This window comes from Cydia amplana, chromosome 19 (genome assembly GCF_948474715.1).
Source record: "Cydia amplana chromosome 19, ilCydAmpl1.1, whole genome shotgun sequence".
NCBI classification, from domain to species: domain Eukaryota; kingdom Metazoa; phylum Arthropoda; class Insecta; order Lepidoptera; family Tortricidae; genus Cydia; species Cydia amplana.
In genome coordinates this window covers 13094427-13119674 of record NC_086087.1, presented here as the reverse complement: position 1 = coordinate 13119674, position 25248 = coordinate 13094427, and the positions used below count along the sequence as shown (strand labels likewise).

Here is a 25248-nt window from a genome sequence, read left to right as displayed (position 1 = left end):
AAAGGGCTGTATAGGTTCACTGTATATAAATATAAGCCGATTTATTAATGTCTTTACCTAATTAAACTTCAAACTCACCAATTTATGTTTTCTTGGTTTTTGCAAAGAATTTTCTTTTCAATTTGTTGTCTAATAAAAATTCCTTGTTTTCTTTCGGAAAGCCTGAGAATTTGACCATTTACGTATTTCTGTTGTTTTGCCGAATGCAGCCTGACGTAGCGTGCCAGTGTGAACAGCTGTTGTATTGTTAGTTCTTTCAAGTACGTATTCCATTGTTTTATATACTAGCACAAGATTTAAAAGTCGTTAAACTATGAATGTGGAATGTACTTGATACGTTTTAAAATTGTACGGTTGCGTTGATGGCGTTTTGTTTGCTCGAAGTGGTCTTACTGTCGCTGCTAGTTAGGGTTCCGTAGCTAAATGGCAAAAAACGGAACCCTTATAGATTCGTCATGTCTGTCTGTCTGTCCGTCTGTCCGTCTGTCCGTCTGTCTGTCCGTCCGTATGTCACAGCCACTTTTCTCCGAAACTATAAGAACTATACTGTTGAAACTTGGTAAGTAGATGTATTCTGTGAACCGCATTAAGATTTTCACACAAAAATAGAAAAAAAAACAATAAATTTTTGAGGTTCCCCATACTTCGAACTGAAACTGAAAATTTTTTTTTTCATCAAACCCATACGTGTGGGGTATCTATGGATAGGTCTTCAAAAATGATATTGAGGTTTCTAATATCATTTTTTTCTAAACTGAATAGTTTGCGCGAGAGACACTTCCAAAGTGGTAAAATGTGTGTCCCCCCCCCCCCTAACTTCTAAAATAAGAGAATGATAAAACTAAAAAAAATATATGATGTACATTACCATGTAAACTTCCACCGAAAATTGGTTTGAACGAGATCTAGCAAGTAGTTTTTTTTTAATACGTCATAAATCGCCTAAATACGGAACCCTTCATGGGCGAGTCCGACTCGCACTTGGCCGCTTTTACTTTATTTATCTATGTTTTGTTAAATGGTAGAAGGTACGACAATGTAGCTAGGTAGGACCGTCGTCAGTCATACATGTACTTACATGCAATATGTCTAACATAAACAGTTTGGATACCCTAAATTAACTCTAACATTTCTTAGCAGCACAAAACATCGTTACTAGTGACCACATTTTGAAACCCATCTGCCTCTCTAGGGTGTCCTTAAATTAAAATTTAATTTCAAAGTCTTTTTTTAAAGATTCTGTAAGGGATCAGTGATTCCCGAAAGGCTAATTAATAATAGCTAAGGAAAATACTGCAATAATTGTAGACCAAAATTGCAAATGCCTTCTACGGATTCTACATTTGACTACATATTACGCTGATACGCACTGATGTCTTATACTCTTGTATACTACAATCTTACATATCTTTATCGGTTGGCAGAGGCACCACATAGTCACAAATTGTTATTTCGCCTGTAAACTTTTAGTGTTGCGTTTCAACAGTAGGTAGTAAATATGGCATGCCAACAAACCATTCCACACTCTTATTGTGTTTCCGATCGATTGCCGAAAGAACCAGGTTACGGAGCAAATATACTACAAAGTTCATTTCCTTAGTGTGTAGTTGGATAATATGGTATCGTACATTTCCATGGCTGTAACATAGTGACGTCAGAACGTGTAACACTTAAATACGAGTAGGTACATATACCTTTGTTTTTTTATACCTACTTACCTTCAATTTGTCGTTAAGGGATGAAATTGCTAAAAGTAGGTAAGTACTAAATAATCAATTAGTCAATTATATAATAAAACATGTTACTTAATTCTTGAGTTGAATAGAAACAGTAAGGACATTGTTAAAAAAGTTTTCAGCATGCTTAAATTCTGTCCGCATTTTTAGGATATGGTCGAGCGTCTTAGAGCATTTCATAACCATCAGAGTCGCTTTATAGAGCTGCAATTGATGGACTGACGTTTATCTGACATGGCTTTGTACGTTACGTACAAATAGCCATACATTTGACGTGCCACTCCCCCGCAAAAATCGGCAGACTGTTTTGTACAGAAAATGACTGACAAGGCGTCTCCAGTTACTACTTAAGGTGACAGTCCATTTCCAACCGCAGCTTCACTACTGTTCATTTTACTATGGAAATTGACAGTAACAGCGACGCGTTTAGTACCAGTAGTGCAGCTGCCGTCAGAAATGGAATGTTACCCTTAAATGCTCTAAGTTGATACTTTTTGTGATACATAAATTGCAATATCATATAGCAATTTATATATCACAATATCATCATATTGCACTTGTAAAATATGTATTAACAGCTCTTCAATCCAAGACTTCCTAACATGCTTAGGTACTCTAGAAAATATTAAAAACAATTAAAACACACGTTGCGACGTTAACCAAGTGGTTTCCGCCATAGTTGCGTGAGTGTTAGTAGGCCAGTAAAGCTATGACGTGATCCAAATAGATTTGCGACCTTTGCCGTTATAGCACCATAGACTACAATAGCAAAAGATAAAGCATGGCGCGGCACGACAGAGTGATCTAATCTTTGCGTAACAAAACGGTTTAGATTTGGGATATATCGATGCTTCCTGAATGGCTGTTGCGTTTGTTGACTGGTACTGATTTCGGTGTAGTGGTACGGTCTGACGGAGCTTCGTTTTCTATGGAAATCATCACGTGATCACCTGTCATCTGTCATAGAAAAGTAAGCGCTGGAAGCTCCGGCCCGGACACGGCCCGGTCACGGCACTCAGTAGTTGTGATACTGCTTGGAGTCCTGCAAAATTTTGAAACCACCCAACTATGATTAATTACAATAACTATGGTCCACTAGTTCAATACGTACCTAAATAAGAATATATTATAATACCATGGTTGGAATAAATGATTATAATTATGAAAAATAAGTATAAAGTATAAGGACTTTATGTATTTTTCCGAGTATTTTCTTCCATTTTTATTAGCATCTTTGATCTTGCCATATAAATAATACATTCGAATAATAGTTACACCTGAACAAAATATTCAAATTGAGTTTTGACCATAGTTGTGCGCTTTTGGACTATACGTAAATACGTATGGTAATAAGGTGGTTTTACGATATACAATACATGACCCTCAACTCGTGACCTGCCCCGTTTCCGTGGGTGTTCTGCGTAGTGCCGAAATGTACAGAATGCCATGCGAATCATGCGATGGTGTCGGAGATGGCTCGCGGTGGTACAGTCGATGTTGGTAAACATGTAGATGTGTTGGAAGTTTCGTTGTAGGAAGGGTTAGTACAATGAATTGTGGATGGTTCCTGTTCCGTTATCTATAAGGTCGTGGAAAATTAATCGCTCTAAGAGTATTGAAAATCGTGGTATAAATCCCTATGGATTTATTATACGCCTATAAATATTAAGTCTAAGTGTAAGGCCTGAGTGGACGCTCGAGTTGGGCGTGCAGCGGGGCGGGTCGTGCGGCGTGCATGTTAAACAAATGCAAACGTATAGGAGCGGCCTCAGTGCACGCTGCTCAAATTACTTGTGAGCCCGACGCCACGCTGCACGCCCCGCCGAACGCTCCGCTCCGAGCGTCCACTCAGCCGGCCTAGCCAAGGTGACAATCGCTATCGCTTCGCCATCGAATCGCTTTGTGTCTCTCTATCACTCTTCCATATTAGTGCGACAGTGACAGTTTCTTTTCGATCGCTACGGACCATTAGCGATTGGCACGTTGGCTACGCGGCCAGGCAAGGCCCACTTGCACCATCCTACTAACACCCCGGGTTAGCAGATGGTGCAAGCGGTTAAACCGTTAACCCAGTATCAAATTGTACTGGTAACCATGGTAACAACAGGTTTAACTGGTTAACCCCGGATTAGTGGAATGGTGCAAGTACATCGGACTAATAAGCCATTGGAAAGAGTTTGTCCTCGTCATTGTTGGCATTTGTTTTTGTTAGGAAACCCTATTTTTGCTAAGTTTTATGAATAAGGGTAGGTACCTACACACATTTCTTCCTGAAAACTTTCCCAAGTATTGTATTTATCGTAATATACCTACTTGCTTTTGTTATAATATGATAAGCATTCCGATACGTTTACTCAGAAACAGGTAAAGTGTGTTAAGTGTGTCTTAACCTTGTAAGGAGTTTATTGTTGGTTGTTAGCCGCTGTCCTACATTTGATGTTGTCTTTATTGTTACTTGTTTGGGGTGAAAGGCTGTGCGTGGACGTTGAAAAATTGTACAAAAACTATAACGTTAGTTCTTATCGGCAAATAGATGCAATACAAAATCACCCTTATCGACCAAACATTTGACATTTAAAACGCTATGAAAGTAACTATATATGTCTACTACTTCTTCACAATTAAACTTGCACCGATTTAGGAAATTGGGAATATTCTGAGTACAGGGAAGGCCATAGAATAATTTCTATCACGAACATCATCATTCTACGCAGACGAAACCGCGAGCAGAAGCTATTAGATAGATATTAGAGTTCCGTGAACAAAGTTTTGTACGGAACACTAGAAATCAAAGAAAATCGAAATTTGTTTATCTGCCTCCTATCGCTCGAATATAAGTAGATATTTTAAAACGTTTAATTATCAAAAATGTAAAATTATAAAAAACAGAAATGAGCAACAACAAGAATATGGCGCTAGTGCAGGGTGGAGGTAAACGGGTTTGGTAGGGCTGCACCGTCATTGAAAGTAATGATGACTATACAATGACCTCAGGACCTCAGGTTGCGTCACAGATTAAGTATCCAACATTATTCGATACGGGAAAGAAACCGCGTTGCACAATGCGCATGCGACGCCCTTGCGGTCGAGCTTCGGTTTCATCTCGACGCGGATCTGGGCGCGTGTGAGGTTTCTTTTATAAACATGAATCAACCATGTGAAAAGTTGAAACCCGTTGGCCATTTTGTAGACTAATAATTCTAAGAAAAGACTTCGTTGTTCCTAAAGGGGCCCACAGATTACCAGTTCGCCAGACGATATCAGCCTGTCAGTTGTTCGGAACTGTCACCTTTTGCGTTTAATTGACAGGCTGATCCGGCGAACTGGTAATCTGTGGGCCCCTTTAAACTTGGTATACATCTGTTACCACAAGGGGAGGACGAAACAAGCAAGCGAAGTACCCCGTGCAACCGCTATTTTCTTCCGCATCTGATCGGTGATCACGTGGTGCTTTCGATAGAAAACGAAGCGCCGGGCGCTCCGGCCTGGTCTAGCGTGAGTTGTCCTTTATTTTGTATTTCTTTCCTACCTGTTCAACATGAACATTTTCGGTCTTAAAATGTATTCATTGCTATACTTTAACATCAGAACTTCTTCTAACAGTGAAGTGGTAACCTTAACCAGGCGTGGCTCACTCCACGATTGCGTCGCATCTACAAGTACCTATAAGTACATGCGGCCCACACCAATTTTGGTGTCTAGCCATAGTAGTTGCCGCGCACCGCTACGTAACGGACGCCTGCTCGCGCTTGCGCCACCTAGCGGTCATATCTGTCGTAATAGACGCGTTTTGTTAGAGAGTGAATCTATGCCTGCCTTAACTAATTCTTTTAAGTACCGTAAAATGGGGTGAGTAGGTTTCGCGGGGAGAGGTGGGTTATGAATGGGGAGAGAAGGTTTGAGAGGGGGGTGAGAAGGGATTTTAAGGCTACTGCTACAAAAATAATGTATTCCAATTTAAAATGGAGCTATAGTAATACGCATAATAAAAAAATCGATCCAACATTCTTCCAAAATCACCTTTGTATGAAAAGCCCTCTCACCCCAAATACGAGGCACTACGGGGTGAGGTGGGTTTTCCTCTTTATCGTCAAAGTTATGAAATGGAACTACCCAAAATAAGATAAAAACTAAAATACAAACGTCCGGAACACTTATTATATACACCATTCAGTTTGCATATGTAAAAATAAAATGTTATCGAGGTTTGAATGTCAGTTTTGCGCCTACTCACCCCATTTTACGGTAGGACTTTGGGGATAAGTTCAGTTTTCTCAATATTTCCTTCCTCCCGACCTAAGACCTACAGACATTATGTCATTATTTGCTTAAGCAACGCAATCAAAGAACAACGAAATACGTCAAGTTTTTACAATTGCTACAAATAATGTAACTAGTTAACCACGCGTTCCCACACTTCATATCCCCTAGGTAATGGGTATTGGGCAACGTGTAAGTTACTATTCGGCCATACCATAGTCTACGCTTTTGACTGACGATACTTGAACCTTATTGCGAAGACATAAGGTCCATCGGTGGACAGTTTTAGGTACTATTAGTACAGTCATCATCAAATGTAGCGGGTTAGACTAATACGCGTCAAATGTATCTACAATTTTCATAATAATAACTTATTATAAAGAGACGACATTTGAAAAATCGTAGGGCACTTCTGGATGAAACTAGCCATCAGAGACCGGGATAAGTGGCGTACAAGAAGGAAGTCATATGCTCAGCAGTGACGTATGCATGGTGCCTATGCGGTAGCTACATAAAAATAATGCTCAATGACGCAGCACTAACGACATACGTATTAATTCACTTTCCACACACGCCAGTTATCCCGTAGAACACCATAACCTCGTTGTTATAAGTCGGTCAAGCCTGAGTACTAATTGTTCATTGTTTCACCACATTCCCATGCTTATAGAGCTAATCAGTATGGCGAAACTGAACCAACAGTGACGTGGCAATTATCGGGAGAGATCAAGTGGAAATAATCGCTAAGTAGTCGGGTCAATAAGGTATTTTATGAAATCTTAATTCGCGGTTAGGTTTGAATAATGTTGTTTTGAAGGATGAACAAATGATCAAAAACTTAATGATCTCAGATAATAGACCAATTGTTCTACACTTCTGCACTCAAGCCTCTTGTTTTCTACCTGGGGCCCGTTTTTCAAAAGCTTGTAACTTGCAATACGAGTGGAAGTCCATTTCTAACAAAAGCTGCCAAAAAGTGACATCCGCTTGTATTACAAGTTACAAGCTTTTGAGAAACGGGCCCCTGATCTTTTCTATTACTTACCTCTATCACTGAAATAAATCGGAGACTAGCTAACCTGTTATTCTTGGCTATAAAAGCGCCAGTTCATTGGTATCATTTACGATAAGTTTGGCTACATTTACTTTGATCCAAAAGAATATAACTTGAAAACCTTTAAACTTTAATTAGTTGTTGGTCTGTGAGCCAATCCAAAGTCTGATTTACCGCAACTCTGATCGTATGGTTGATTAAATATAATTTTTCACCGATCTCTCAAACAACTTGTATGTAGAATCGGTGGAAATTATATTAAGGTAAACGTACTGGTGCTCGACGCGGTCCCAGTACATGTCATTTTGAAACTTAAGTCATTATCCATAGAGGTGACAGCAGGGTGTCATATATTGGGCATTAGCATGTCGAGCACTAACTAGTACGGTTACCTTAAGATGACTGTCCATTTCCAACCGCAGCTGCACTACTGTTCATTTTATTATGGAAATTGACAGTAACAGCGACGCGTTCAGTACCAGTAGTGCAGCTGCGGTCAGAAATGGAATGTTACCCTTAGTGTAAGGCCTGAGTGGACGCTCGAGTTGGGCGTGCAGCGGGGCGGAGCGTGCGGCGTGCATGTTAAACAAATGCAAACGTATAGGAGTGGCCTTAGTGCACGCTGCTCAAATTACTTGTGAGCCCGACGCCACGCTGCACGCCCCGCCGAACGCTCCGCTTCGAGCGTCCACTCAGGCCTTACACTTACCGTCAACAATAACTCCATGCAAACCAAACAATTGGGCTGCCGATGACCACGCCTATGTGTAAAAGATACCTAATATACCATTTCTGTCTTCCCCAGGCCTCCACTCCGACCTGTCCATCTCGTCTCTCGACGGCGACGAAGCCTCCACCCTCCGCCGCGGCGCCCTACTCGCCGCTTGCGCCGACGCCGTGGCCGCGTACGCAACGTTGGAGGGATCTAGAGTGCGCGACTCCATCGCCTCGCATGCGCGTAGGGCGTTGGAGAGGGAACGGCAGATCGATGAGAAGAATGAGGTGATTGCGGATCTATCGTCTAAGGTGAGTTTTCATTTAAAAAACATAAACGTAGGTTACGTAAAGTCTATTTTTTTATTCGGTAGACTAAAATGACATTTTATGTTTATACTATGAACTGTCATTTCAGTCTACCGAATAAAAAAATAGACTTTAGATACTTAAAAGCGGACCTCTTCATGTTATTTTATTTTTGAAGTGAAAACTTCTTTAGCGGCGCTGGGCAGTTTTTGAGGTGGGGAAAAAATGATAAACTCGAGACAGCGTAAGGCGATCATGTGACCGTAAGGGGCGTAAGGCAATCACGTGACCGTAAGCCCCATAAGGTGGCCACTCATAATTTAAATGGCATTTAAATCAATAAAGAAAAACTCAATGTTATTTGACATTTATGTTGCGGACTCCTTTTCAAGACTCTACGTATGTTCAAATAATTTGACGTTGTCATGGCAGTTGTATGTAAATAAACATGTCAATGAAAAAGTGTGATCTTATTTGAGAATGATAATAATATATAATAAATAAATAGAATACCTCCGCTAAACGTAGCTATGTATCGTGTTACCGGGCGTCGCTAACATAGTGAGGTGAGTTTTCACTTCTATCGGCACTCCCGGAGTGCAACCGTTGTTGCTTGTTATTGTTGGGAGCCTATAATGACCCACTGCTGGGTAAAGGCCCCCCACTTTTTGCAGTATTTCCACTCCTGTGCTGTCTCTGTCCATTCCTTTAATGAGGAGTCTAGCTCGTCTCGCGTCTAGCTGGTTTGCTAATTCCTCGTTTTGGGCTGGGCTGCCACTCTGTGGCGATATTGGCCCACAGCTCGCTCGTATTTGGCAGACATGACCAGCCCAGTCCCACTTTAGCTTGCCCGCTTTCCTCTTCATATGTTTGTGGATATTTTTTATTAAGCGCGTTGGCTCGGCTGGCCCTTCCACCTTTGGACTCGCGTAGTCGATCCTTTATATATGTTTACGAGTGGGACTCGGTCCAGACATTTCCATTTCATTCGTTATTTCACAGCATGGATGCCGTAGTATGGATCCCACCGTGCCGGCTATATGTGCATTATATGCAATACCTACTACGAGAACAAAGAGGTGTAGGTACCTACATCAGTTTGATCATCTAAGTTTAATGCATTATTTATAGTTTCTTTGGTTATTCACAAACTATTACATCATCCATGTCACGTTGCAAATTAAATAAATCTGATGTCAAGAGTCAAGACCGTCGCCACCGTGTGAAAATAAACGAGAGTCGGACATTTCTTATCGGCTCGGTATCGAATCGATTGCGATTTGTAACCATGTTTCACCGCGGAAACCGAGTTCTAGTTCTTCTGGCTGACTATTTTAGGCGCAGTAATTGATTATACACATATATTTGCAGTTTTATACCCAGTCATACCTATAAGTTAGTTATAGTTAGTCGTACAATATTTTTTTATGAGGTTTTTAATAATGATACCTGTTGAATGCTATCATTTAGTTGCCTCTTCGTAATTAAAATTCGTAATTGTGTTTAACATTATCATCCTAACATCGTATCTAGGGCTCTACTACTAATAAACAAAGTCTTGCTCGCTCAAGACAATATCACTCATGTTAGCCGTGTGATGTTTGACCTGAAACCTAAGGCAGATAAACACTCAATCGAACAATACATACAATGTTATTGTATGTAATGACAAAACAATACTACATTGTAACAATCACATATGAACAAAACCTATGAGTTGATATTTTTGTTACAAATACTCTTAACAACATTAACAATACCGTGGGTAATGAATGGACAGTCTCATACATTTGAACAGCAGCTCAATAAATCTTTCATTGTCGACACGCAACTTTATATCCTACTTTGAAGCTATCCACTGATATCACTTAGTTTATGTTTAATTTGGACTCTATTACCAACATATTAAATTCTTTTTTAAATGAGTCTTACAAAAATGGCGCTTCTTTGGATCGCAAGGTGAACTGGCAAATTCGCGAAACGTGAGCCACAGCTTAAGGAGATTACGATAGATCTTTGTTAATCTGGCTGTCCGGTTAATCCGTATTAGGGAAACGTTGTGACACGTGAATAACGTTTCGCAAAAAGTCGAAGTCTGTCAACGAGGACCAATAAAGGTTAAATTCCAATTGCACTGCACTGCCAGACAGTAGCAACAACGCCGCAGACATTTCTCACAGTTCTTACATATACCTATAAGTCTCCACTGTCCCCAGTAATGCAGCCGGCGCAATGCGGCGCGACAATGTGGTCGCTATTTGAATTTAACCTCAGTGGCTTCTTTTAACCTTTTAACCGCCAGCAATTTTTGATCGAGCGTGCTCGTGTCGCCACCGGCAGTAATTGTACTACGCAGAGTAAGGTTGGCATAGTTACGGAAGTTATAAATGTGCTGTAAAAACCAAATCAGATCTTTGTCTTATTTATCAGACTGTGGCGAAATGAGCTGGATATGTAATGTTTTATATATCAGACTCTGGCGGTTAAAGGGTTAAGGAGGAACCTAAAAAAGTATTATGTTATAAAAACTCAATATGACTCAAAATTTAAGTATGTAACATACTTATAACAGACAACAGCCAGCCTATTATGGATAGCTTTATCCATCTTTATCCACGTGATAAAATAACTGTCACTGTTTAACACCGTGGGAAAGAAAGTGACGGACACCGTTTTATCACGCTGTCACGTAGACAAGAACGACCATCATATCCGTACAGACCTAGCTATAATATGTAAACACCACAAACAAATGTTTTGGGACCATTCATGCATCTCATAAATACATTAGGTAAAGTTGTTTTTGACCTAAACTACAGTCAAGATTTTCGTAAAGTCAGGCCAATTTAAAAAAAAACTAGATGTTATTATACAATACCTACCGCATACGCTAACCAATATAATTCCATGGCCATAAACTAAATTACTGATGTTATCACCGAAACGCGTTGCTATTAGCCGAATAGGTACTTGCCGAAACGAAACGCTGGCAATTTATGTCCATAAAGTTTCATAGCACCACGAACGGGTGAGTATTCGGAGCGTAGCAAGGAATTTTACGTAAGTTATTGTTTTTAGAAATTTTATTAATTAGTTACTTACATTACTTGGCATTTGGCAAAACTATTTGTAATGGCATTAAATTGGCACTGGCATTACTAATACTTTTATTGAACACATTTCCTATGCTATGCTACACTACAGGTAGGTATTACTGAATCGCGATTAGAAAGGGATTGAGATAGCTGTCAATCCATATTGATTTTGACGTAAGTGTATGGAAATCTGTTTTTTTTTTTTTTTTTTTTTCTTTATATGGCATCGCGCTCCTGGCGCATTCAGCCAGACGAGTAAAACGGGGAAACGGAATTAAAGGATATTATAACGGGTAAGTCGGAATTTTGGGAAAGGATCAGGGAAAGGTAACGTGTAAATTAGCTAGAGATTTTAGCAAACCAAGGTTTGGCAGGAATTGATGTTATGGAAATCTGTTATTTCTAATCCCTTTCTGATCGCGGCATGATAATAGTTATAGTAGTTGCACCTAAAGTACCTATAGGTACACCTATAGTTTCGCATTTTTGATGACTATGTTTTTAACAAGGAGCTGATCTGATGATTCAATTAGAAGGTCATGGCCATGAATACTAAATACAAATATACTCTCGAGAAATACATGATATCCGTGCAAAGGCAGGAAGCATAGTAGGTTATAAAAAAGTGTATGTTTTTTACAGTAACTTATATTTACGCCAGTACGGGTACAGACGCGTTTGTTTTAGAATGTCATTAAAATACTCGAGCAACATAACAAAGCTGTTTTGGCGAATCGGGTTATAAAGCCTGACTCAGCCTCACCCACGCCGCCTCCGTTGTGGTCACCATCATGGACACTAACGACTGGCCGCCATATTTGACCATAGACTACGGAAATAGAACAAAGGCTGGTGAGAGTTGCGTTCATGTTATTCCTCAGATTCTAAATTTTAGGTAAAAAGCTTAGGGATTAGTGCCTAAACGCCATCTGTTTCTGTTTATGTTCACAGATATTCGAACTTCTGCCTCACAATACCTTAGTACCTACCTATACAAACAGTAACTGATTTGTCTGCTGACCAAAGTAATATTTTTTGCAGACCAGTTAAATTATACCCTTTACGAAAGTTAACCGTGGACTAATATATCGGGTGTAGCCTGTAACACGAGCAATAAATTAAACTGTAGGCTGAACTCCTCAAACTGACCAACATTTGTTTCGGAGCGGGTTGTAACGTGTCCATTCTGTATGAAATACTATTAGTTATTCTATGCTATTGTCAATGATCGGAATAGGTAGTGCCATTTGGGGTGAATGACCTCAAACATTGTACTTAACATGGATAAGACTCGGGATTCCAAGACTCTTATTTTTAGGGTTCCGTACCTCAAAAGGAAAAACGGAACCCTAATAGGATCACTCGTGCGTCTGTCTGTCCGTCCGTCTGTCACAGCCTATTTTCTCCGAAACTACTGGATAATTAAGTTGAAATTTGGCACACATATGTAAGTTTGTGACCCAAAGATGGACGTGTAACGCAAATAAATGAATTTTAAATATGGAGGCCATTTTTGGGGGGTAAATGAGAAAATTATAGTTTTTCAAACTATATCGTGTCGTGTTACATATCAAATAAAAGAGCTCATTGTAAGGATTTCAAATATATTTTTTTTAATAATTTTTGGCTTAATAGTTTAGCCGTTATTCAAGATAATAATCCCCCCCCCCTCCCTTATCTCCGAAAGTACTGATTCTAAAATTTTGAAAAAAATACACAAAATAGTTCTTTACCTATAGATGACAGGAAAACCTATTAGAAATGTGCAGTCAGCGTGAGTCGGACTTAATGTACGGAATCCTTGGAACGCGAGTCCGACTCGCACTTGGCCGGTTTTTTTCACAAAAATATTTCTTGGCATGTCTTTAATTGAAGTAGGTAATATGATCATAAGTTATTATTTATTGCATTTTTCTAATGTCTCCAATGTACCTGTGTACTTGGATTTTCAATTTGTAATAATGAAATTGACATTTGTATTGAAACGATTATATAATTTACATTTAGTTGAATGTAATCGAATTGTATGTAACAAATCTTGACGTGTAATTACTTTTATCAATAAAAATATGAATATGAAATATGAATATGAATATGAAATCCCGGGGTGAAAAGGTATATCCATACTAAGCTTACGCACCGAAGTCCCGTGAAATGGCACTACCAATTCCGATCACTGGCTATTGTACATAGTTGTTTAAAATGGTATCGATCCGACAAACGTTTCTCTTATTCTAGAAGCCATATTTAGCAGCCGTAAAGGAAGTTAACGTCGCTATTAAACCTCGTTGGATATAGCAAACGGTTGGGAACAAGTTTAAACGCTTCCTTTATCACCGGAGTTATTTCTTCATTCAAAATGGTAGCTGTGACGTCAAAGTTTATATTGGCGTGTTTTGATGAACAACTGTAGCTGTATTTAATGACTGTCTGGGAAAAATGCATAAACTACAAAAGATCATAAATCATAAACAAGAGAAGAAAGCCGCTCCCCCCTCCCACCGCCTAGTAATCGCCAGTCGCATTTTTGTAATTTTCTCACAAAGATTCGTTACTTTCATACTTTGTATCAAGAATTTCAAGCACTTTATACCTACTTCGTTCCTTTAAAAACAACGTTTGTTTACGATCCTCGTAACACGATAAAGCCTATCGATAGCCAATAAACTTCAATAAAGTAATTGCAGAACGAATTAAAAGTGTTATTAGACAATGACTTATAACTCAAGATAGGTTATAGGCGTTCCAATATTGAAGCGCTTACCTTGTGACAAATTGGACAAGTAAATATGGAAGTATTTTTTGTGCTCCTCAAGTATGAGTATAACCTATCTATGGTTATATAATATCATTGTTATTATAGCTGGTCAACCAAATCTTGTCAGTAAAAAAAGGCGCGAAATTCAAATTTTCTATGGGACGTCATCCCTTCGCGCCTACATTTTTCAAATTTGCCGCCTTTTTCTACTGTCGAGATCTGGTTGACCAAGTATAGATGGCATTGTTGCAAACTGGAATTACTATTCGTCGCCTTCGTCGGTCATTTCACTAAACGTATCCACCATTGATGAATGAAATAATTTCCTAAAATATCACTTGTACAATAGTTATTTATGATACAAGTGCGGAAAAGAGGAAATTCGAAACGAGTAACGATATAGTATTTTATGCAACCGTTGTTTAAGAGGGGTCAAAAAAGGCGAGTGGCGTGAGTAACAATTTGAGGCGAAGCCGAAAATTGTTATTAAAGACGCCACGAGTATTTTTTGACTCAGTTAAACAACGTTGCATACAATACTTTTTCTACGACCAAGCATTTACTTTGAAAAAAAATTGTAAATTTTACAAATATTTTTCATTCAACAAAAATAATACTTTAAACAAGTGGAATCATATAGGACATATATGTAGGTAAACAAACCAAAAGTATACAGCTAAGATACGCGACCCGGCCACCGCGCCCCGCGCCCCACGACCGGTTGGTCAGCGACACCTTCTTGTAACTCATGAGGCCCTGGTACTTGCTCTTAGTTAAATTACAATTTTGGACAGTTTTTTTCTCGATTTTGGCCACAGTAGCCTATGGAGACTAACAAGCAATGCTAAGCGGTGTTCTTAGTCTATGGATCTTGCTATATTACGGGTGTCACATGCGGGTTTCTGACTTCTGAAGCAATTTTATTGTTTCTACTAGTTAGTACTCATCTGTCAGAGATGACAATTAAAATTATGTTGGCAACAATGTATTTCATACAATATTTTTTAAGTGGTGATTACACGAAGTATCGTAAAAGTACCAAAAAGATACTGCGTGTATGCACAAATACATTTTTGGGGAATAGACTAAAGACTTGTCTTGACAACTATAACATAGGGGTTTAAAGGTGTGTGTACTACCTTTTAAATGGCAAATAAAAGTACGGGAGTAGAAAAAATAAATTAAAACACGACCGAAGGGAGTGTTTTACATCGACACGAGTTGCGAATTATCTATTCGCACGTGTATCGCACAACGTTTTACAATACATATGGCACTTTAAACTTTCGACATACACACGGAAGTACATATTTCCAGCACTAGTTCGGGAAAGTAGCACCATGTACTTACTGTACCTAAATTAATTTTGAACCACAAACTCTATGGTATGGTATAATCTATGACGTAGGTACCTACTAGAAACTTCATTATTGACAAATGTAAAGGATAAATGAATATTTAGTTGTTTTCATTACCTTCGATTGATCTTTCTCCACGCGTCACTATTATTGGACTAACTATAAATACGGCACTGCCAAGGGCGAAGCCTTAAACGTGAAAAAACGCCCTCGCTTCTTTGGAGGTTACCTTTTTAAATGTACCCGCTCGAATCCCATCTACATCCATTATGGCCGATTTAGTACCTATATTAACCTTAACTATTACAAAACAAGGTTCTTATTTGATCAACTGAATAAAAAAATACGAACTGCAGAGTTCAAGCGATTAGCCTTGGTTGGTGACACAAAGTTAAAGTACCTCATTACAAGGTTGTAACTTTCACGCAAATGCTGGCCGATTATAAGATGATTAGAAAAAGTAAAAAACGGCGGGAAAAATGACGTTCAAGTCATAGAGGCGGAATGCCACTTTTATATTTTTTATTACAATTATTATGTAACTCGAATGTGAGTTATTCGTATAAAATATTAAGACCTTATTCCGAAAACTAACTAGAGTCAGTCCATGAAAAGTCTGCAGCTGATTTGATAGCCCACGCAGTGCACGTGTTATTTTAAACGTCAAAATTCTATGAAATTATGACGCATAAATGACACTTGCACTGCGTAGGCTAACAAATCCGCTGCAGACTTTTCTTGGTCCGACTCTAGTTTGTCAAAGGACTGTCTAATTTTAAACATTGACAGAGAGAGCAACATACTATCTTTGTCTTACACTAGTAATAGCACCCAAAAGAAAAGGATGAGCATAGTTTCTTTTTTTTTGTTCTTATTTACTGACAAATTGGTTTGACCAACTATATCTCCGTCTTATGTTTGAAATGAGACAGTCCTTTGACAAGCTATAGACAGTTTATTTTTGTTTGTTTAATGATAGAGACGTTCTACGTCCTATTCCATTATCGATTCAACTGATGGATTGTATCGCTCTGGTTGGTAAGAGCACGGGTCGCTTGCCATTCGGGGTTCAGGGTGAAAGTGGATGCGTGACCCCGGGATTATGTCATTGGGAACGGCTTGTTTTTTAAATTACTTACAACTTTCTTTGTGTTTGTTTTGAATAAAGACTCTGTATGTCATTATGGAAAATGGCGTAGAGTTGGTAGAGTAGACAATATTTTTCACATGTTCGCAAATTAAAAGTCCCACCCAAGCCTCTGGTGGAAATATTCGCTGTATTGGGTAAGGTCTTGGTAACTCAGATGGCAGAGTACGGGGCTAGCGATCCAGAGGTCGTGGCTTGGAACTTGTCCCACGCAAGAGAGTGAATTTTCCGCTTTTAACTTGAAAATATATCGTTAATCATTATTAACGAGCTGTCAGCTGTCATTGCACTACCTCACTTTGTTCTATCGGTGCCAAGCTATAGTTTGTCAAAGGACTGTCTCATTTCAAACATATACAGAAAGAATCATACTATCTTTGTCTTACACTAGTACTAGTTATATGCTTTCACTGTACTAGTACCCAAAAGAAAAGGATGAGTATAGTTTTCCTTCTTCTTACTGACTGACAAATTGTTTGGACCAACTATAATAGGTTTGCCGAATATAACCTTCTGGCATAGAAGCCCTGTTTTATTTTATTTCATTTCTAGTGAGTGAATCACGGAGCGAATACTAAACAGGTACAGTCCAGGTCATTAATCTGGGCGGAGTACCGTGTTACGTCACGCGGGTCATGCAACCCTCGCATTGCACGGTCACGGTACCACGGTACTAAAGTGTGTTGCTACTTTTTACGATTTTATTTCATTGTATAAACTTTGTTGACGATGATTATTTTTGTTGGATTTTGGCTATTTGCGAGTACTTAATAGAGAGTATAGAGTTAGAGTTACTTAATAAAGAGTAGGTATATAGAGACAGTTCCGTATTATTATTTTATTATATTGTAAATTGCACACAATATCGTGAGGAAACCGGACTAATCCCAATAAGGGCCTAGTTTACCCTCTGGGTTGTAAGGTCAGATGGCAGTCGCTTTCGTAAAAACTATTCCTGGGATTAGTTGCCAAGCGGACCCCAGGCTCCCATGAGCCGTAGCAAAATGCCGGGACAACGCGAAGAAGATGAGATGATGATTGTAAATTGGACGCAACTTTCCGGCCACGTTCATTTTTCAGCTGGAAATTATTATGATATCGAAAATTGATATAATAAACTGATCTTAAAATTAAAGTGATGTAGGTACCTATGTATGAAAAAATCTAGGACCGTGAATATAAAAGTGAATTCAAAAAAATAAAGATATAACATAAGAACAACGCGAGTTACCCGAGTAATCTCGTTAAAAACTTAGCAATTTAAAATCCAATACGTAATGCTTGATATGAAACTGCTTAGAAATCGCGCTATTATAATTGAGCGTCAAATAGCCTAAAAACTAGGTTCACTTTTTATTTTAATCGAGCATAGAGTTCTCACATTAGTCGTTTATAATGCTCAACGGGCATAGAGCACGCAACGCTCTACTTTCTTTTTCTTTCCGCGACTCTGGGCACCGATTTGACTAGATTGCTGCATGTGAAAGGTCATTAGGTGTGCATGGTGGAAAGGAATTTCTGATTAGAGAATTTGTTACGGTTGACCTGGGATTAGGCCACAGACAGACATTTTATTTTACGATACCTACTGTTTAACTTCTGAATCGAATGTATTCGATTTATTACGAGTTATTGCAATTTCATTGCTGATTTACCTAGGTACGCAAAGGATAACTAAAATAAATGCAATCGTAATTGAAGATGTTTTAATTAATCATGTATAATACGAGTATGTAAGTGTCACAACTTGAAACATTTACATATTAATGAATGTAGGTAGGTAATTTATTTATTCCATAAGTCATATTTCCACAATATTATTTAAGTCGAATCAGATAATTCAATATGTATAATTCAACATTCTTTAAAAATACACTCTCAGACAATATAAATTTTTGATTAATATTATAGTTACCTATTTAAAAACAAAATATAGGACATATTTTACTACAGTTACAGATATTTGAGATGGTCAACGCATCCTTACATTCTAGAAGCATTAACCTAAAACAATTGCAATTAAATCAACTATTACAATGTAAAATTAAAATTAACGATAATTCACAACTGGCAACATTGAAATTAAAACAATATTAAAAGGCGGATCTCGCACGAGATATGACTACCATAAACTACTTAATTGACAATAAGAATATCTTTTTATTTCTCACGATCTTACTTCCGTACAGGAAAGGAAAGTATGAACAGTGTTTGTTACGTCTCAAATAAGGTCGCATAATCTTCATTGTTTTAAAGGGGGTTTTGCAATGTTCAATAAACACACACATTAACCTGGTATCGTCATTTAAAAGCTGTTCCACTCAGATTCCTTTGGCGTAGGCAATTAAGTTCTTAAGCAGTTTATTTGATATTTTCATAATCAGCATAAATAATAAATAATAAACCCCTAGCCTAGAGATTAGGGCAGATTCATACCAACTCTTAACCAGGAATAAAAAAACTAAAAACCAGAACTAACTCTGTTCCTAATACGAAAAGTAAATGAAAGAGTTTAGAAGAGTTCGGAAGTTTTGTCAACAATATTAAAATTACCCTGATTATGATTAATCCCTAGGTTTGACTGGGAAAGTGCTGCTAACTAACGAATTCTTGTATTTAACAATCCTCATCCAAAAAGGATTAGGAAGTAAAATTTATTTTCGTATTGAAGCACTAGTTACGTCTCAAGACAATCGCACCAAACAATAGCAAGTAAATATGCGGCATACCTTACAATAGTAATTGGGTCACCCAACGCGGAAAGAAGTTGTTTCTGCAAACTACGACGATTGGTTTTTATTTCTTGCGTGAGACTTTGTGAATCGAATGTAATAGTTTTTGTCGGCAATTATTGAATGCTTGTTAGTAACATGCTTTGTTATCGCGGCGACGACATGTCTATGTCTCAACCTCAAACGATGTAAGACTGAATATTGATGATAAAAAAAGTATTTAGGTAGTCTTCTTTGTTTCTCCTAAAGTCAAGACATCCCAAAACATAAATTCGATCACGAAGCTGAGAAGCGAAACCGACACATTTTTCGCACCTCGATTTCGCGGCATAGGTATGCCCAAACTTGTGGTCTGCGAAAAAGATACTCATCGAAATTTTGGTGATATTAGTCAGAGTACGTCTCCGAAAATAAATGACGCACAAATATCTGTTGAACTATCTATTATGAGATATCGAGCTAACTGGCTAATTCTGTTTGATTTCAGTTATCCGTGGCAGAAGTAGAGCTGCGCGCTGCGGCTGAAGAAAGAGACAAAATGCTCAACGACGCCAACTACAGCAGCCTCCAGAACGACGAGGCCGTCACTCAGGCCAGGAAGGAGAGGGACGAGGCGATAGAGAGGAAGAAGACAGCTGAGGTAAGCAGTTTTTAGAAGAAACTTTGGTTCTGAGGTTAGGCCTCCAGGCTTCCAATTTCGGACAACGGCACAGAATAAATAATAGTACTAGGTACAGAAGATTCACTCTAACAAAACGCGTCTGTTACGATTACGATAGATATGACCGCTAGGTGGCGCAAGCGCCACGCGCGGCTTATGGATAGCCACCAAAATTGGTGTGGGATGGATGTACTTTTAGGTACTTGTTGCGACGCGACGAGATTGCGGAGTGAGCCACGCCTGACATCGGTAGCTTCATTCTTTATTCCCGTCAGATGAGGACTTTGGTGTAAAAAAAACCACTAATATTCATATCTTGTGTTGTATAATTCCAGGTATCGCTCGCCAAGACCCGAGTTGAGCTGATGCAGGCCAACAGCCAGCTGTACGAGGCGGTGCGGCAGAAGGTGGATCTCGGGCAGCAGCTGGAACAGTGGCAGGTTAGTACAGCATCCTTAAAGCGCGACCATTCGCGATTTTTTTAGAGTAGAATATATAGTTTAATGTCTGAATTAAATGACTGTCGGGGTGAATCAACTTTTTCTTGTCACTCGTAGCCACGATTACGTTCCCCTGGATCACTCTATAAAACCTGATTTTTAGGCATTTAAATTCTCCAAACATGCTTTTTTGTGAAACATATAAACCCTTTCCATAGAGGGTCGTCTACCAAGTGTGTCAGAAGAAGGTGGTGGACAATGTCTTCTAACGTCGGTACATGAAGTACCGTTTGTGGATGGTTAATTGAAAACAAAAATTATCTGAGTACATAATTTTCTAACTACTAACTATCTTAGAATACCTACGTATTTAGGTACTAAAAGCAAAGCAAAGCCAATTCAACCACAAAAATATTTGCAAGACAACGCTTTAGCGCTAGGCGGGCACACATTTACAGTGCCTATAAATACTTGTTTCCAAAACCACGAATAATTACAGATGGACATGCAAGAGCTGATCGAGGAGCAGATGAAGCACAAGCTGACGTCAGAGAAGCGCCGCAAGCTGCCGGATCCGCCGGCACCCACGCGCGCCTCGCGCCTCCTCGGATTTTTTCAACGGTGATCTGTTGCGCGCTCTTGGGACCTCCAGCCATAGACAAAACCATATCAACTATCATATTGTTAATCGTCAAACAATACGACCCGTTTAGTTTTAATTTCATCGCCGCTTTCGCCCTGAATTTTTACGATAAGAAACTGACAGCTGTCATCATCGCCGCCATCTTGAAAGATGGCGCCATTATAGAATTTTTAGGGTGCGTTCTGATTTTATTTTCCAAACCGTGTGATGTGTACACAATGGCAGTGATAGTTAGTGTCTTAATTAGGTTTTTAATTGTAACTGTACACGTTATTTTTAAATTACTGAGTGTAGAGTACATATATTTGCACGTTAATGCAATGATTTTATTTATAAACGACATGCTGTATTATTTCTTAGCAAATCGGATGCGAGTTTTGGAATGGTAGGCGGTTTAGGGACAACAGATTCAACTTGATACGGACTGAACCAAGAGAACTGACATCTTTACGTCCGTAAAAATAATTTACTAGTAGTAGTATCATTAAAATAATATTTTCAATTTCTAATAATTTACTTAATTCACTTAACATAACTGCTTGTTATTTAACAATTACCTTTATAAAAGAGCGTTTGATTTGACTTTCTAAGGTTGTCCAGTAATGACAATTTTAAGTAAGAAAATCATGTCGCTAATGCATTTAAAAAGTATCACTTTTTACTTAAATTTAAAACATTTAGTGAATACCTTAATTCGCCATTCGTTCGCAATCCATTCCTTAACTAACATTCCCATTAAATTTAATGTGTATATAACTGAATTTAAAATAGGTTTAACAAATTGTATTTATGAATATTTTTCAGACGATCTCTTTTAAGGGCAGTACACTTTATCATACCACTTAAAGTTAAAACAAAATATTGTATAGATAGTAGCGCCACTGGTGGAATATGAATGAACTAAATAAGTGTACACATTTATAGCTGGTCAAGCAAATCTTGTCAGTAAAAAAAGGCGCGAAATTCAAATTTTCTATGGAACAATATCCCTTCGCGCCTACATTTTTCAAATTATCAACAAGATCTGCTTGACCAAGTATAGTTTACTCTAGGTTAAAATTTTATACTACTGACATGGGTACTGTATCTCTTTAAAATTATTTGGTACACTCGTCCAGTAAAGAGGATCGTCTCAAAAATATATGTAGTATTTTATCTTTTTGAGATTGTACGTATATTTTTAACGTTTCACTCAAAGTGAAAACAGTTGCACCGATAGCGTAGTAAAAGTAATAAAATAAAATAATTATGTGAAACGAGAGGGGCGGCGTTTTTAAATTGATTTTGTCATATTTTACTAGAAATGCACGACATCCGACATTCTTTTAATTCAGACGACATTTGAATACTTTATCTAATTACCATTTATAATTACTTATTAGTGTGTCAAATTGTTTAGTAAAAAAAATTGATAATATTTTTGCCGCCCCGATCCACTATTTTGAAATAGCCATATTATTATTTACAAAAACAATACAGAATACGAATTACATGATCTGCTGCAATCTAGAATAAAATAAATTAATCACTAGTATCAAATAATATGCATTATTTTTAAAATTAGATAATTTCACGAGTAATTTAATAATGTACACATAGGTATGTGAAGTTGTTTTGCAATACAGACGAGGATATACCTAATTACTTATATTTGAACTGTGCCTTAATTAAGTACCTGGCCTTTGGAAGGTGCCTTTTTTCTTCATTAGGAAACATTTTACCCGTACAAAAACGTCGAGTTTTAGGGAAAAAATCCAATACTTCGGTATTATTTTATTACCAATGACAAAATGATACAAATGTTAACATGCTTTACTGACACTTGATTTGTGAAAGAACATCTTATATCTTTACATCCGCATGTTAAACATAATTTTATTGTGTTGCAACAAGTTCGAAATAACTAATGTGTGGCGTGTGGTGGCTTAACTAATATTATTCGTGGCAAATTCAATGGAGATTCAATTTTGTATACATTTTAGATACTCTTTTCTATCAAATCACTGAATTCCATAGCAAATTCTTATGCCACTACGTATACTGTATAAACGTTGAGTGTTTTGGTGGTTGGTGGCGCCACTATCAAATAATATAGCAATAAATAATACTTCACTAGCGCCATCTGTTGGAACTCCAGCAGATAGAAAACGTGTCTCAATAGATTATATGCGATTATTTTGATCTCCAATCTTGCCATTATTGGTAAGAGGATTTTTCAAATAATTGTTTTCGAGACATTAAGTACCTACCTAAGCATTTTTTTGGAAGTGGTTATCTAGAAATAGGACCATAAAACACTCAGATTGTTTTAGTGATATAATTAAAATAAAAGACTTTTTTCGAAATACGCAGGAAATTTTAAACCAAACTTTGAAATTTTATGAGTAGGTTCTTTTTACAAAGAATGAGATAAAAAACGTGAATAGCAAATCGAGCTAATGCTTAACTTTGTGGGATTAAAAAAAGAATGGCACAGTCAATTTTGGGATTTTTTTAGATTATGTACCTACATTTTATTATTTTTAATTAAAAAGACATTTCGCAATATAATTTTTATTAATTTATTGTTAAGACTGAATTGAAATGTAAAATATGAAATGCGCTTTTCCTAACATTTTACTTTATACGGAGTCTGTTGTTCAATATGAAATGGAATGGCCTTAATATCATAAGTATCACTGTTTACTTTTAGAGGTGTTTATACATAGGGTCCCTATTTTATATACTTACTTAAGGATGTGATTTAGAAAAAAGCGGCCAAGTGCGAGTCGGACTCGCCCATGAAGGGTTCCGTATTTAGGCGATTTATGACGTATAAAAAAAAAACTACTTACTAGATCTCGTTCAAACCAATTTTCGGTGGAAGTTTGCATGGTAATGTACATCATATATTTTTTTTAGTTTTATCATTCTCTTATTTTAGAAGTTACAGGGGGGGGACACACATTTTACCACTTTGGAAGTGTCTCTCGCGCAAACTATTCAGTTTAGAAAAAAATGATATTAGAAACCTCAATATCATTTTTGAAGACCTATCCATAGATACCCCACACGTATGGATTTGATGAAAAAAAAATTTTTGAGTTTCAGTTCGAAGTATGGGGAACCCCAAAAATTTATTGTTTTTTTTCTATTTTTGTGTGAAAATCTTAATGCGGTTCACAGAATACATCTACTTACCAAGTTTCAACAGTATAGTTCTTATAGTTTCGGAGAAAAGTGGCTGTGACATACGGACGGACAGACGGACAGACGGACAGACGGACAGACAGACAGACATGACGAATCTATAAGGGTTCCGTTTTTTGCCATTTGGCTACGGAACCCTAAAAAAGAGTACAATCAGCATCAAAAATAGCGTATCAGATGGCCTACTGCGAACCACGAACGAAGTTTTGCCTCTCTGACATACTTGTAAATTCGTACGTAACGTTTCGTGATTCGCGGCCTACCGCGCGACCTACCCTCAGACTATGGGTCAAAAATATCTGCCATTCTCTGATATTTTGCTTAGCTAAAATAGATATATTATGTCTCTGTATACAGGACAATTTGTTACAGATACTTTTGAATGCGAACTGTCGAGGTAATCTGAGCCAAACGAGCAAAGCGAAGCGCAAGGGCACTACCTACCTTTTCTCCAAGCGCTTCGTCGTTTTTTTGAACCCTCTCATTAGAAAAGTAATGGAGGGCTGCTGATAAATTGGCGCGTTTTGATTTTGATTGTTGCTGACTTCTACATGCAACAGGGACATACTACCGGGCCCTGTATACCTTGTAGGACGTTTCACGTGACACTTCGATATGTAAATACTGTTTTTTTTTACGTCAGGGTAACGCTCATGAGTATAAAATATTCTAGCTATAAGAGTAGGTACAGCCGACAGAAGTCAATTAGCTACTTAATTATCGCTACAGGCTTTTGTTACAAGTCTTATTTTTCTAAAATATCAAAAAGTAGCTGCATTTAGTATTAAATAAGACATCAACCGTCGATAGTACCTTATGTTTCACAAGTTTTACATGTAAAGTTAAAATATTAAAAACATCTTCTCGAACTTAATAACATAATAGTTAATGGAACAATAGACTCCCATAAGATTTAATAATTATGTACATGTGTGCAAAACTACCGTGAATGTTAACAATAGTTTTTATATTTAATTTCTTAAGCACAAACTTAATTTCTATGGCGAGTATAACTTCATAGTCATTCCATTTTATCCGATCATTGTGATTGTATCGTTATGGGTCATATTTATGTTTGGGATGACAAGATAAAATTGAGGCCCTATGATGCCTCCTTGAGGTACACCTTTAATAAATGATACGGTGCTGGTG

The 25248-nt window shown here is 37.8% G+C and overlaps 1 protein-coding gene across 1 annotated transcript in view; it reads left to right on the top strand.

The window, feature by feature from the left end:
- The window catches only part of LOC134656995 (bicaudal D-related protein homolog), a 128227-nt gene extending 106810 nt beyond the window's left edge, over nt 1-21417 (top strand). The window contains exons 6-9 of the mRNA XM_063512560.1: nt 7856-8076; nt 19651-19803; nt 20160-20264; nt 20764-21417. Of these exons, the coding sequence (XP_063368630.1) occupies nt 7856-8076; nt 19651-19803; nt 20160-20264; nt 20764-20889 (605 nt within the window). The 3' untranslated portion in view covers nt 20890-21417. The remainder of the gene's footprint in view (nt 1-7855; nt 8077-19650; nt 19804-20159; nt 20265-20763) is intronic.
- The last annotated feature ends 3831 nt before the right edge of the window (nt 21418-25248 follow it).